The following is a 13708-nucleotide window of genomic DNA, read 5'->3' on the forward strand; positions in this document are numbered from 1 at the left end:
CCTCTCCCACTCCTTCTGCCTTCACCAGGACGTCATGAAGTTGTCCTGCTCTGACAGGAGGATCAACAGCATCTACGGCTTGTTCGTTGTCATCTCCACAATGGGCCTGGACTCGATGCTCATTTTCCTCTCCTATGTTATGATCATTAAGACTGTGCTGAGCATTGCCTCCCAAGAGGAGCGCCTCAAGGCTCTGAACACCTGTGTGTCCCATATCTGTGCTGTTCTCATCTTCTACATCCCTATGATTGGTATCTCCATGATCCATCGGTTTGGGAAACATGCCTCCCCACTTATCCATGTCTTCATGGCTATTGTTTATGTGCTGGTCCCACCTGTGATGAACCCCGTTGTGTACAGCGTGAAAACCAAACAGATCCGGCAGAGAATATTTCAGAGGTTCCAGAGACAAAACACCATGGCCAAGAGCTAAGGGGACTTTTGTCATAGAAATCATAGAATCATAGAAAATTACAGCTGGAAGGGACCTCAGGAGGTCACATCTAGTCCAACCCCCTGCTCAAAGCAGGACCATCCCCAACTGCATCATCCCAGCCAAGGCTTTGTTTAGCCAGGTCTTAAAAACCTCCAAGGATGGAGACTCCACAACCACCCTGGGTAGCCCATTCCAGTGCTTCACCATCCTCCTAGTGAGAAAGTTTTTCCTAATAACCTATACCACCCTTGCTGCAGCTTGAGCCCATTGCTCCTTATTCTGTCATCTGCCCCCACTGAGAATAGCCCAGCTCCATCCTCTGTGTAACCCCCCCAGAGGGAGTTGAAGGCTGCAATTCAACCCTCCTCAGCCTTCTTTTTTGCAGACTTAATCATCCCAGTTCCCTCAGTGTCGCCTCACAAGTCATGTCCCCCAGCCCCTAAACCATTGTTGTTGCTCTCCCCTATGTGTTCTCATCCTTTCTGTAATGGGGGTCCCAAAACTGGACACAGTACACCACAGTACTACACAGTATAGTCCTTCTCTTCATAACAGAGAAGGTGCAAGTCTTCCTGGATTGAGAAGTGCTCACACCCTGTGATAGCAGGTGCCAGAAGGGTTGCCGTCAGGACGGATATCACCGCCGGACCTGGTGGTACCTTGGAGTAGGCAGGGAACCAGACAACCTGAGGGATAAGGCACGCCGTGCCCCTTAGAGACCTGGGCTCCAGGGATATCAGAAGAAAGCGGGTCCGGAAGTTAGGTAGATAGTGCCATAGCCCCTGGGGTGGCCCTGCCTTAAGTGGTCTCAGGAGTAAGGCATTGACCATTCCAACACCGCTCCACAGGAGGTATGAGGCAGGGTGTAGGGGTGGTGGAGACCCGTGAATAACCGCCAGGAGAACTGCAGGTCAACAAGCACACCTGATGAACAACCCCAGACCCTGAGGTCCAACAAGTCATGGCAGAAGAACACAGGGTTGAAGACTCAGTTGGAAAACACCAGCTCAGGCAGAGACACGAACCCACGAGGCGTGTAACACCAATTACCTGAGTGAGAGCTGCACAAGAGCGACTGGTCAAGGCCCAGTGGCTACACATCCCAACAGTGCAACAAACTGCTTACATTTTTCTCAGACTTGTTCGGAAAGACTTTATCAGCCCCTAGCCCAACTGACAAGCTAATGTTTTAAGTAACTTGCAATAAGGAATAAGCTAATAGATTTGGATAAATGTAAACTGATGCAACATAAATCCCAATCCAAAGTCTGCTCTAAATTCTGAGGAAAGTTGTGGCAAACACTGAAAGGCAATGTTTCTGGGGAGTTTCCCAAAAGCTACTAGTAAAAAGTATGTAAAAAAACTTTGTTTGGGGTTTGTGCACTCTTCTGTTTGATTCCCCCTGGTATTTGATCATTGTTCTTTAGGCCTAAATCTATTTTTTTCACCTAATTTTTCCAAAATAGACCTGTGTTAAGGTTTTCATACTCCCAGTCATCACTGTGGTATGTGACTGCCTGAAATTCAGTTAGCCTTGACAGTGTGGTGTGGGGCCCATGCATGTTAAAATGGACACATACGTGAGCACCCATACAAACTGTTGTTTATATTTTAGCATAGGGGCCCCACTCTGACATATGCTGTAGGGACACAGGCTAAAAGGCAGTCCTTGGGAATGGATATGCTGCACACTGAAGTGTGACTGCAACCCATATTGACATATCCCACCAGTACTGTTACTAGCAACAGTATATCTGTGGCAATACAGGGATCAGAGTGGGCTGAAGAACCTGCATGGGAATCAGGGTAAATACTCAGATTGTAGGTCTTGGAATCATAGAACATGAGGGTTGATAAAGGACCTCAGGAGGTCACAACTAGTTCAACCCCCTGCTCAAAACAGGACTAGCCCCAATTACATCATTCCAGCCAAGGCTTTGTCTAGCCAGCTCTTAAAAACATCCAAGGATGGAGCATCCAAAACCTCTCTGGTTTGCCTGTTCCAGTGTTTTACTACACTCGCCATGAGACAGTTCTTCCTAGTATCTAACCTAAACTTCCCTTGCTGCAACTTGAGACTTGCTTCTTGTTCTGTCATCCCAAAGGCAATGCAGAAAACACCACTCATATATGTTTGGTGGAGAAAGCTCAGAAAAAAGGTTTATTTTTGTCAAACAGCACACAAGTTGGTTTGATTAACAGTCAGTCCACTTAGTGAAGCTTGTCCTTGACCGGTAGAGACATGGTACATTATTCATGCCCACCCCACCTCCCCGAGTCCCTATAAGGGACAGGTCTCCCAACTCCTGTATTTATATGTGTGTACCCCCCTCCCTGTCTTGTACCCACTCTTCTCTCTCTCTGTTGAGATGTTCATCTTTATTTGCTTTGCTTGCCCACTTCATGCACTGGCACTCTCATTAGTGTTCTAAATTTCACAACTGTAGCTGCTGTTTTCATGCTCCTGTCAATCTCTTTCCTCATTGGTGCATTTCTAGATTTTTTTATGTCTTACTGAGTCATCTAGCAGTCAGGATGCCTCTTTTTCCCATACTGGTTTTCAGCACCATACTTAACATAACTACAGCTGAGCACAACCAGAATGCCTACATTGGTGTGACTGGATGTCTGTTGTTTTTTTGGGCTTGGTTTTTAGAGTGTTTTGGGTTTTTTTGTGGGGTGGGAGGTTCCTGTTCAGGGGTGTGGCCAGTGCAATACAGTAATCCAATGGGAACATCTATATGAGATGCTTCAAGTCAGTAGATTAATTCTACTGAGCATTAATGCAATGGGCAAAAACTGTGCTAATGCACAGTAGAATTAGTCTACTTCACATTAGTGTCACCAAAAAAGCATGCGCCAGTGCTAATGTACAGTAGCATTGATTATAGCATGTTAAGTTAGTTCCTGTAATTACAGGTACTAATTACAGCACATAAATGAACATGTAGACATGCCCAATGGCTATCAAGGTTCATAGGAAAGCAGGGTTGGAAGGGATCTCACAAAGTCATCTACCCTATGCCCCTGCTCGAGGCAGGATCATCCCTAACTAAACCATCCAACTGTCTGTATGACCTTCTCCTGAAAAACTTCAAAGATGAGACTCCACCACCTCTCTGGGTTGCCTTTTCCAGTGTTTTGCTACTCTCCTCATGAGAAAGTTTGTCCTAATATCCAACCTCAATGTCCCTTGCTGCAGCTTGAAACTATTGTTCCTATTTTGTGAATCTGTAGTCCTGTCCCCTATGACCACAACGAATAACCCATCTTCATCCTCTCTGCAATCACACTTACGGGATTTGAAGATGATAAGACTAGAGACAATCATGAACTTAGTAGATTTATTAACAGATGTGATGAAACAGCAGGTGTTTTGTGGGACTGGTTTGATTCCCACCCCACACACCCCAAATTTAGAAAGGGTTGACATGTATATGTGGCCTCACCTAATCCAGCTCAGTGAGATGTGCTTCCCTTTCCACTCAAAGGAAATGAATAGATTCTACTTACTTTCTTTTAGAAAGTCCAGGAGCTCTTTGAAGCCAGCCAAGTTTTTTTGGCTCAGAAAGAATATCTCCCCATGTTTGCCCCCTTTCTTACTGCAGCCAATTCTCAGAGCCCCCTCCCTGTTCATAGGCCCAATTACCATATTGCCCAGCATCTTTTACACTGCTTAAATGCAAAGTTTCCATTTTGCCTCCAATCATGTGCTCCCAAATGCCCAATGAGACCCTCTAAAATGGCATCCCTGTGAAAGCTTCACCCAGAGGTTCTCAAACTTTTGAGACCCACGACTGCCTTGGGCGATTTCAGCTTCTCACTTCCACTTATCTCTTGACTACAGAAACATACTAGAGCAATTTTCTGTTGCAAAGACCTCACAAAGACCACACCAGGTGGCCATGTTTCTGGCATGCTGGATTCCTATTTGACCTCTGTCCCCTGCTATGGGACAGGGAGATCCGGGTGTTGGGGATCCCCTACCCTCCATAAATGCTGACCTGGTGAAGAAACATCTTGAGAAGCTGGATACCTTCAAGTCAGCCAGCCCTGACAGTCTGCACCCCAAGGTACTCAAGGAGCTGGCGAGCGTCATAGCCCAGCCCCTGGCACGGGTCTTTGAAAACTCCTGGCGCTCTGGTGTAGTGCCCGAAGACTGGAAGAAGGCCAATGTGGTGCCGATCTTCAAGAAAGGGAGGAGAGTGGATCCGGCTAACTACAGGCCCATCAGCCTGACTTCTATCCTGGGGAAGATCTTAGAAAAGTTTATTAAGGCACCCTGAGAGCATCACTGCACCCCCTGACCAACTGCGGGTGTTTTCCTGGGAAGCAAGATCGGCTGCAGGGGGACCTGCCCCCCAGTCAGCAGGACTGGTAGCAGTGGGGTCATGTGCCACCCCTGGCTAAGTTGGCACCAGTCGCCCTGGGCCATTCAATTAGCCTGCACAACTTCCTGTGGCTGTGATATATAACCTGCTGAAACAGAAACAGTTGGACAAACTCAAAAAGAGGCCAGGTTTATTCCTGGCTACAACTGGCCCAACCACTCAGGTTGGCTGGAGAAAAGGACCATCAAAAGAAACAAAGAGGGAAAGCCAGGCCTACCTTCTAGGTCCGAGCTGCAGGTAGTCTGGGTCACACAGCTCCACTGGGAGCAAAAGGTTCGAATCCTCAATCCCAGCCCAAAACATGCAGGATTAAGCTGCAAAATCCTTCTCCCTCAGAGGAGACTTCACTCTTCAGCAGCCCCAGCAGCATCTCTTCCTCCCCAAACCAGTGTATCTCCCCTTATATCCCTCCAGATGACATCATCTTGGCTTTGTCCAGTCAGGGAGTGCCATGCTGCAGTCTCTATCTTAAGTAATCTGTCTGAAAAGCCAATCAAGCCAGATGATTTTACATATCTTCCCAGATCCAAGGCCCTAGCCTTCCATGTGCAGAGCATCACAGTACACATGGCCAGTACAACAGGGGCCATCTTGTCCACATGACCAGAATACATGTTGTCTCTTTAGCAACAGGCCAGAGGAAATAAAGAAAAGAAAAGATAAATACAAAATAAAAATACACAAGAAACAAAGGCACACACTCGGCCACAAACAGCACAAGTGTGTGTGGGTGTTACATTTGTATTCAGAGGCTGCACCCCTGTCTATCATATTCAATACCTGGAGCCGGTCTCATCGCCTGTTGAACTGGGCCACTCTATCAGCCTCCACAACTTCCTGTAGCAGAGAGTTCCACCAGTTGTGCCATGCAATGTTAAAAAGAAGCTCCTCTTGCTAGTATTAAACCTGCTACTGTTTCACATGAGGTCCCCTGGTTCTAGTAGTTTTATTATTTTAGGATGACTGTCTATGTGCATACTCATGTGTGGATGTGGATTCGTGTATGTAAAGGCATGCATGCAGGTGTATATGTCCTCTTTCAATGCTAATGTGTGCACCCTGGTTACTTTGCAACACAGTGATTGGGAATGATTTCATGTCAGCATCACCAGCTGGAATATGCAAGGTTTCATGCATATACTCACATTTCTCAATGAATTAAATCACCAGAGGAATCTATGAGACTACTTGGCGTGGACTGCTCATCAAGCAGGAACAGGGGGTGGGTACCCTAAATAGTTACAGTTATTAATTGTTCCTAGAGATCCCAAGCATGCTGGATTATGTCCAAATACATAAAGGAGTCAGTGCCTGCACAGAGAGCTTCCTGTCCAAACATGACCACCCAAGGGAAGGAAGAAGGGCATTTTGCTATCTGCACTTTAAAGGCTCACTCTGATGAGGCCAGGCCTCTTGTCCAAATCACACACACAGTCTGTGGCAGATGCAGGAATTAAATCCTAAAGTACTGAGTTTGGTTCCCTGAGGCCTGGAGGAGTGTTTTAACCAGACAATCAACCTGCTTCTTCAACTTCTAGCTATTCCCAGCATCCGCATCATTGCCACTGCTGTTACAAAGATGATGAGTCCATTCCTCATCCAAGACCTCACTCTGTTGAACACTATTTGGATATGGAACAAAAAGAAGGCTCCCGACTCCAAAGACATGGCAATTTTAGGGTTTGGGGCTGGTGCCCATCTGTGTGGATCCCAGGCATTTCAGACAGGGCCTAATCCTGTGCCTCTACTTTCCGTCCAGGCCTCTTGATAGAAACCTCCCAGATGCCACTTGGTGACACTGACAAGGAATCCTTCCCAATAATCAATAACCAGACACATAGCAACGAGGTAACAGAGATGCTGCTGTTGCATTTGATACAGTCATTCCAGATTCACACCAATGAAATGACAACAAATTCCAGCCAATAGCATTTCAAGACTCATATCTATTGCCTTGTCAAGAAGCACTTAGAGCACATCTGCATGTTGCTCCACAGCAATGTAGCAAGGCACTACATCACCATATGGTGTGGTAGTGATCACATAGGTCTACAAGTGACCACTAACTACATCGCCACAGTGGCGTGCTCCCTGCTTCTGGTGCACCACTACTGCGATGTAGCAGGGATATCTTCCCATGCGCTGCCAGTACAGTACGGTATGGGTGGTTACCGAGCTGTGTTTCAGTATTCGAAAAGAAAGTACTAAAACATGGTGCAGTAACAACATCACTGTACGGCGACATTTAGACATGTCCTTAGTGTAGCAATAGTTGGTCAGAGTGTATATTAGAGCTAGGTCTAGGACACAGAGTTAAGACACCTACCTTACAGATCTGTTTCAGCCCAGGATTTTGGTTCAGTCCATTTCAACATACATAGGCCAAGAAAAGAAATGTGGATCTAAGCTTCCCCAAGATGGGGAATTGGGGATATTTGTAACTTTGCTACTTTGGGTTTATTTCTCGTACCTAGAACAACAACCAGTAACAACTACAACTGTATAGCTATATACACAGGTATATAGCCATGGATATACAAACACATGCACACAGTAGGGGAGATGATAAAACCTACCAAGCAGACTTTAACTTTCAAAGGGAGACTACACCAAAATGAAGAAGCTAGTGAGACAGGAGTTAAAAGGGGCCCCTAAGGAGGTGAGGAACTGGCAAGCAGCATGGGAATGGCTTAAGATCACCATACTGGAGACACAGAGGAAATGCACCCCTCAAATTTAAAGAATGGAAAGCAGCCCATAAGAAAAAGCCAGTATTGTTTAATGGCAGACTTGCAGAAGCAATGAGCAGAAACCAGGCTTCTTTCGAAAAGTGTAGGTCCAAGCCTAATCGGGGGGGAGTGTAAACACTGGCAAATCCAATGTAAGACTAAGAAGACAAGAGAGAATTTGAGGAGAAACTTGCTTGACACACAAAATATGATAAATCCATCCATAAGTCCATTAGAAAAACAAATGGAAAATTAATGGTCAGCCCAGCATCCCTGGGTGGCTCCTCTTCCAGCCCCATATGCTTCCAGGGCCCTGCCTACACCTGGTCAGCTGGCCGGTTGCAGATGTCCGCTGACAGCCTCATTTTGCCCTGTTGTCCTGGCAGATGGCACTTGCTGCACCCTGCCTGCCCTGCAGTGCTGCCCGGATGAGCTCCCTTTAACTTAAAGTAACAGAGAGCCCGGGGCTCCTTGTTACGCCCAGTAAAAGGCAGTTTACTATGTCTATATGTAAAGGCTACACATAGTTTTATCCTCCTTGTCTGTAAGCACAATGAGGTGTGGGATATCGGCTCCCCAGCTTGGACCTGAACTTTGCAATTCCACACACACCATGTTTGGAGGACAGGGGCTCCTGATCAACCTTGATTCTCTAGTTCTTGGTCTTTTGATCTTTCAAATTGAATGTAATTCTCAGGGGCTTTCCTGCCTCATCACAGGATTAACGGTCCTTTGCAGTTTAACAACGTCAACATTAGCTCAGAGTCCCAGCTGAATATGTGCCCGACAGGAGGCATCTTCAGAGGCCTGGTATAAATATCTCTGTGTTGTCATTGAAGACTGTACGCAGCACAGGTAAAGGGTGTTCACCTTTTTCTTCCTGTGGGGTGAGAGAATGAGATGCACTGGGATAAGATTCAGGTACAGTTGTGTCTGTCTGTCTGTCTGTCTGTCTGTCAGCTGGTGGAGGTAACCCATTGAAGTCTTCAACCATGTTCTTCATGTAGCCAGTAACACAATACTAAAGATACCTTGGTTAGTCTGGTTATTCCAGGGGCAATAAAGACATTTCTGAAGACAGAATTTGCTGTAAGTGTGACCAAGGCAGGACACAGCTTAGAATCAGAGAATCATAGAAAATGAGGGTTGGGAGGGACCTCAGGGGGTCACATGTAGTCCAACCCCCTGCTCAAAGCAGGACCAGTCCCAGCTACATCACCCCAGCCAAGGCTTTGTTGAGCCGGCTCTTCAAAACCTCCAAGGATGGGGATACCACCACCTCTCTGGGTAACCTGTTCCAGTGCTTCACCACCCTCCTCCTGAGAAAGTTTTTCCTAGTATCCAACCTAAACCTCCCTTGCTACAACATGAGCCCATTGCTCCTTGTTCTGTCACCTGTCCCCACTGAGACCAGCCCAGCTCCATCCTCTTTGCAAACCCCCTGCAGAGATTTGAAGGCTGCTGTCAAATCCCACCTTGGTCTTCTCTTCTGCAGACTTAATAAGCCCAGTTCCCTCAGCCTCTCTTCACCAGTCCCGTCCCCCAGCCCCTGAACCATTTTCGTTGCCCTCGACTGGACTCTCTCCAGTGTGTCCACATCCTTTCTGTAGTGCGGGGCCCACAACTGGGCACCGGACTCGAGATGTGGCCTCACCAGTGCCAAAAGAGGGGAAGAATCACTGTCCTTGATCTGCTGGCAGCGCTCCTACAAATGAAAATATCTGGTCCATCCCCTGTCTCCAAAAGCCGAAGAATACATATTCCAATTCCTGTCTAGCTAACCACAAATTACGCAGGCCAAAAAAGAATTTGAGGAACATCTAAAAAAAATGATGCAAAATTTAATAATAAAAACTTTAAAAAATACATCAGAAGCAGGAAGCCAGCCACAGAATTGGTGGAAGCATGAGAGGGCCAGTCTCAGTGTTTCATCAGGTCCAAATAGTGTTGCTTCCCTCGGCTTTATTGGGAACAGGCTTTATTGTAGTAATATCATTTGGGCAAGTTGTTGAAACAACTATCACTTATATCCGGCATAATGTCATCTGGGTAAAGGAAATATGTAACAGAAGGGCAGCAATTCTGCTCTTTCTTTACACTGACATCATTCTTATGTCACTCCATCCATCCCAGGGTTGAATTTCTGTCTTGTTTTTTCTTAATTTGAAGTTGGTATCTCAATAGTGTGCAGGATTAATAATTCATTCATTCTTTGGGTCAGATTTGGGCTGGAACTTGCAGTGTAGGCAGGTACAGGTAGCTGTGCCTCACCACAGGTGTTTTTTTCACCCTTTGAACATCTTGTTCACCCTAAAAATGCTATTTTGGAGAGACTTTAACTGTTCACAAATCCCAGGCAAAATTTGACAAGCAGCCTCACACCAAAAAAGAAGGAAAAGAAATAGTGAAAAGGATTTTTTTTCCCTCATTTTAGAAAGAACACATTTCAGTATGTCATTTCCAAACCCCTTTATTTTAAAAATCTTGTCAAAATTGAACACAAGCGGTTTAAGAACCTGAAAACAGAATGCCTCTTGCGGCACCAAATCATTATGTCTCATTTCAACAGTGTTCATTTTGTATTGCCCAAAGCTAACCTACTGGTGCTCCTCTCACCCCCAGAACTTTTCAGCAAACCAAAACATCTCTTCTCACAGATCTCATTGTAACCTGACCGGATGTCTCTGGGCCTAAGTTGGCAGTAGCGTGACTATCATGTAGCATGTGTCATCAGTGCTTATAGCAGTGCAAGGGCAGCAGCCCAAGGCTCAGGGCATGCTGTAAAGCTCACGTTAGATTCTGGTAGATACTCCAGCAAGTTTCTTCTGGCTGAATTCTTGTCAGCATCACAGACTCATTGAAAACTTGGGCTGCAAAAGACCTTTAGAGATTCTCTAGTCCAGCCCCTGCCAGAAGCAGATCATTCCTATCCAAAGCATCCTGTACAAATGCAGTGCATAACTTATTATGTAAATAGGAAAACAGTGGCCAACGCCTTGGTATGAAATTTATTAAAATGTGCTGGAGATCCCAAGCAGAGGGCCACAGCTCCCACTTCAGAGGAAAGCAAAAACCTCCCGTCCATACCAGTCTGAGCATGGGGTCAATTTACTTCTTGACCCCAGATGTGGTGATCAGTCTGACCCTCTAGCCAGGAACCTCCGGTTTTAAGTCTGAGCAGGAGCTTTGGCACTGGTTTCATGTTAGATCTATATAGTACACTGCAGTAGCATATGTGGACCATGAGAGAGTCCCTGTTTCCAAATGTCCCATGATCAGAGAACTCTGCTGGGCAATCTGGGTTCAAATTCAAGGAATGACATGAACTTGGTTCTCCTGCATTCAAGCTGAGTCCTCTGATTTCCCTCTACAGGGTGCGAGGGACTGAGCTGACCAGAGCTCTTAGCGAGATTCCTACAGCAGGCAAGCAACATTATTTGGACTTGCTGAGGTACTGCAGCTGGCAACAAGGGTTATACCTTCTTGGGTATCCTGCCCAAAAGTGATGTTAAATGTGTATTCTTCCTCAAGAATATCCGGGGTGTGGGCCTGCCTCTTAAAAAGGTGGCCACTGACTGAGAAAGCTCATAGGGACAGCTGAAGCACAGCAATTACTTAATATTAATAATAGTTACTACAAAGAATCCCAATGTACCCCACATGTGGCTCCACTGTCTTGGATGGGTTTGTGTCAGATATGAGCATGCCCCTTGGGTTTTCATCTGAAACAATATGATAAAGACTTTACTTGGAGGCATTTTTCACTTCCTATCAATGACTGTATCATTGCTTTTTAAGGCAGGTGAAAGAACAGGATCTTCCCCCAAGCATCATGACTTCTTCCAACGAGTCTGTCCACACTACCCCTGTCTTCCTTCTAACAGGCTTTCCTGGGCTAGAAAATGCCCATGTTTGGATTTCTATCCCAATATGTTCCATGTACCTCACCGCTATTGTGGGGAACTGCACAATCCTCTTTGTCATCAAGACAGAGAAGAGTCTCCATGAGCCCATGTACTGTTTTCTTTCTATGCTGGCCCTCTCTGACTTGGGCCTGTCCTCCACTACTTTGCCAACCATGCTGAGTGTACTTTGGTTCAACTATCGACCCATCCACTTCAACGCGTGCCTCATCCAGATGTACTTCATCCATACCTTCTCCATCCTTGAGTCTGCTGTACTCCTGGCCATGGCCTTTGACCGTGTCATTGCCATCCGGAGCCCCCTGAGGTACGTGTCCATCCTGACCAACTCCATGATTGTCAAGATTGGGTTGGGATTGACTGTACGAGCGGTGCTGCTTGTGCTCCCAGCCTCTTTTCTCCTCAAGAGACTGCAGTATGGCAGAGTGAACGTGCTCTCATATTCCTTCTGCCTGCACCAGGATATCATCAAGGTGGCACAGTCAGACAGAAGGGTCAGCAGCATTTATGGCTTGCTTGTTGTTCTTTCCTCCACGGCGATGGACTCAGTGTTGCTTGTCCTGTCTTACATTGTGATCCTGAAGACCGTCCTGAGCATCGCGTCCAAAGAAGAGCGGTTCAAAGCCCTGAACACCTGCATCTCCCATATCTGTGCAGTCTTAATATTTTACATCCCAATGATTGGTCTCTCCATGATCCATAGGTTTGGGAAACAGGTATCTCCCATTGTTCATATCCTTATGGCTAATGTCTACCTGTTGGTCCCGCCATTGATGAATCCCATCATATACAGTGTGAAAACCAAAAAGATTCGCGCACAGATCCTCAGAAAGCTTTGCAGCAACAGGAGCCTGCTGGAAGTTCATGCCCCATAACCTCATTAGAATTAATGACTCTGGCTCTGATCTCACATTAGGGTCAATACAGAGTAATACTGAAGGGCCATGAGAATGGGATCCAAAGACTCCCATTCACTCAGTTTTGGGCACCACACTTCAAGAGGGAAGAGGATTAGACATCAGGATGAACTTCTTTATGGTAAAGATTACCAGAATCTGGAATGGGTTTCCAAGGGAGGTGGTGCTCTCCCCTACCTTGGAGGTCTTTAAGAGGAGACTGGACAAGCACCTGGATGGGGTCACATGATCTACTAAGGTCCCTTACAAACCTAAACATCTATGGAATCTACTTAATCTATGACTTAGAGCTCCCACCAGATGGAAGGTCTTGGCTGACCTTACCCCAGCGGATGAATTCAACTGTACATGATAAGGCTGGAAGGAATTAGCATGGACACTGACCTACGTAACATAGAGAAAGATCCTATTTGTTATAAACAAGGACATCAGTATAAGACTTTTAGTTGTGTTAACACTTTTCCAGACACTCTTGTAGTGTTGGCCATCGTATAAAAATGTTCATTAAGGAACTGTGCACAGCACACTTTTCTTTAAGGAATAATTTAAATTCAAACCCTCCCATCAAGTTTAATATGCAAAGAAGGGGAACTGTTTAACAGGCTGCCACAAACAGCAGTCAGCAGCTGAGGATGCAATAACTACAGCTATTTGACAGGGGAAGATGACCAGCAACCAGGGGAGGAAACATTTTGGGTGTATGCAACTGTGGTTTCATAGTTTCATAGTAGCTAAGGTCAGGAGGGACCTGAACCGATCATCTAGCCTGACCCCCTGCCACAGGCAGGAATGAATGCTGAATTCACAAGACCCCAGACAGGTGATCGTCCAGCCTCCTCTTGAATTTGCCCAAGGTAGGGGTTCACGAGATGAGTGAACAAAGAGAAGTTTAGGTTGACTATCAGGACAAAAATTTCAGAGGTAGGGGATATTGGAGGGTGGATGAGCATTGGAACAGGTTACTGAGAGAAATTATGCAATCTCCATCCTTGGAAGTTTTCAAATCCAGGTTAGGCAGATACCTGACTGGGATGATTTCATAGATTCATAGATTCATAGATGCTAGGGTCGGAAGGGACCTCAATAGATCATCGAGTCCGACCCCCTGCATAAGCAGGAAAGAGTGCTGGGCCTACATTACCCCAGCTAGATACACATCTAGCCTTCGCTTGAAGACCCCCAGGGTAGGGGAGAGCACCACCTCCCTTGGGAGCCCGTTCCAGACCTTGGCCACTCGAACTGTGAAGAAGTTCCTCCTAATATCCAATCTAAATCTGCTCTCTTCTAGCTTGTGGCCATTATTTCTGGTAAC

General features: G+C 46.1%; 2 protein-coding genes across 2 annotated transcripts; both read left to right on the forward strand.

The window, feature by feature from the left end:
• The first annotated feature begins 34 nt into the window (after window positions 1-34).
• Window positions 35-433, forward strand: LOC149875622 (olfactory receptor 51G1-like). Its single transcript, XM_090059442.1, has one exon. The coding sequence runs from the start codon at window positions 35-37 to the stop codon at window positions 431-433; it is 399 nt and encodes a 132-aa protein (XP_089915568.1).
• Window positions 434-11388: 10955 nt separating this feature from the next.
• LOC149875623 (olfactory receptor 51G2-like) lies at window positions 11389-12354 on the forward strand. The gene has a single exon (XM_090059572.1). It carries the CDS (start codon window positions 11389-11391, stop codon window positions 12352-12354), a length of 966 nt encoding a protein of 321 aa, XP_089915698.1.
• The last annotated feature ends 1354 nt before the right edge of the window (window positions 12355-13708 follow it).

This window comes from Crocodylus siamensis, chromosome 1, assembly GCF_052110815.1.
Source record: "Crocodylus siamensis isolate JL-2025a chromosome 1, ASM5211081v1, whole genome shotgun sequence".
Lineage (NCBI taxonomy): Eukaryota > Metazoa > Chordata > Crocodylia > Crocodylidae > Crocodylus > Crocodylus siamensis.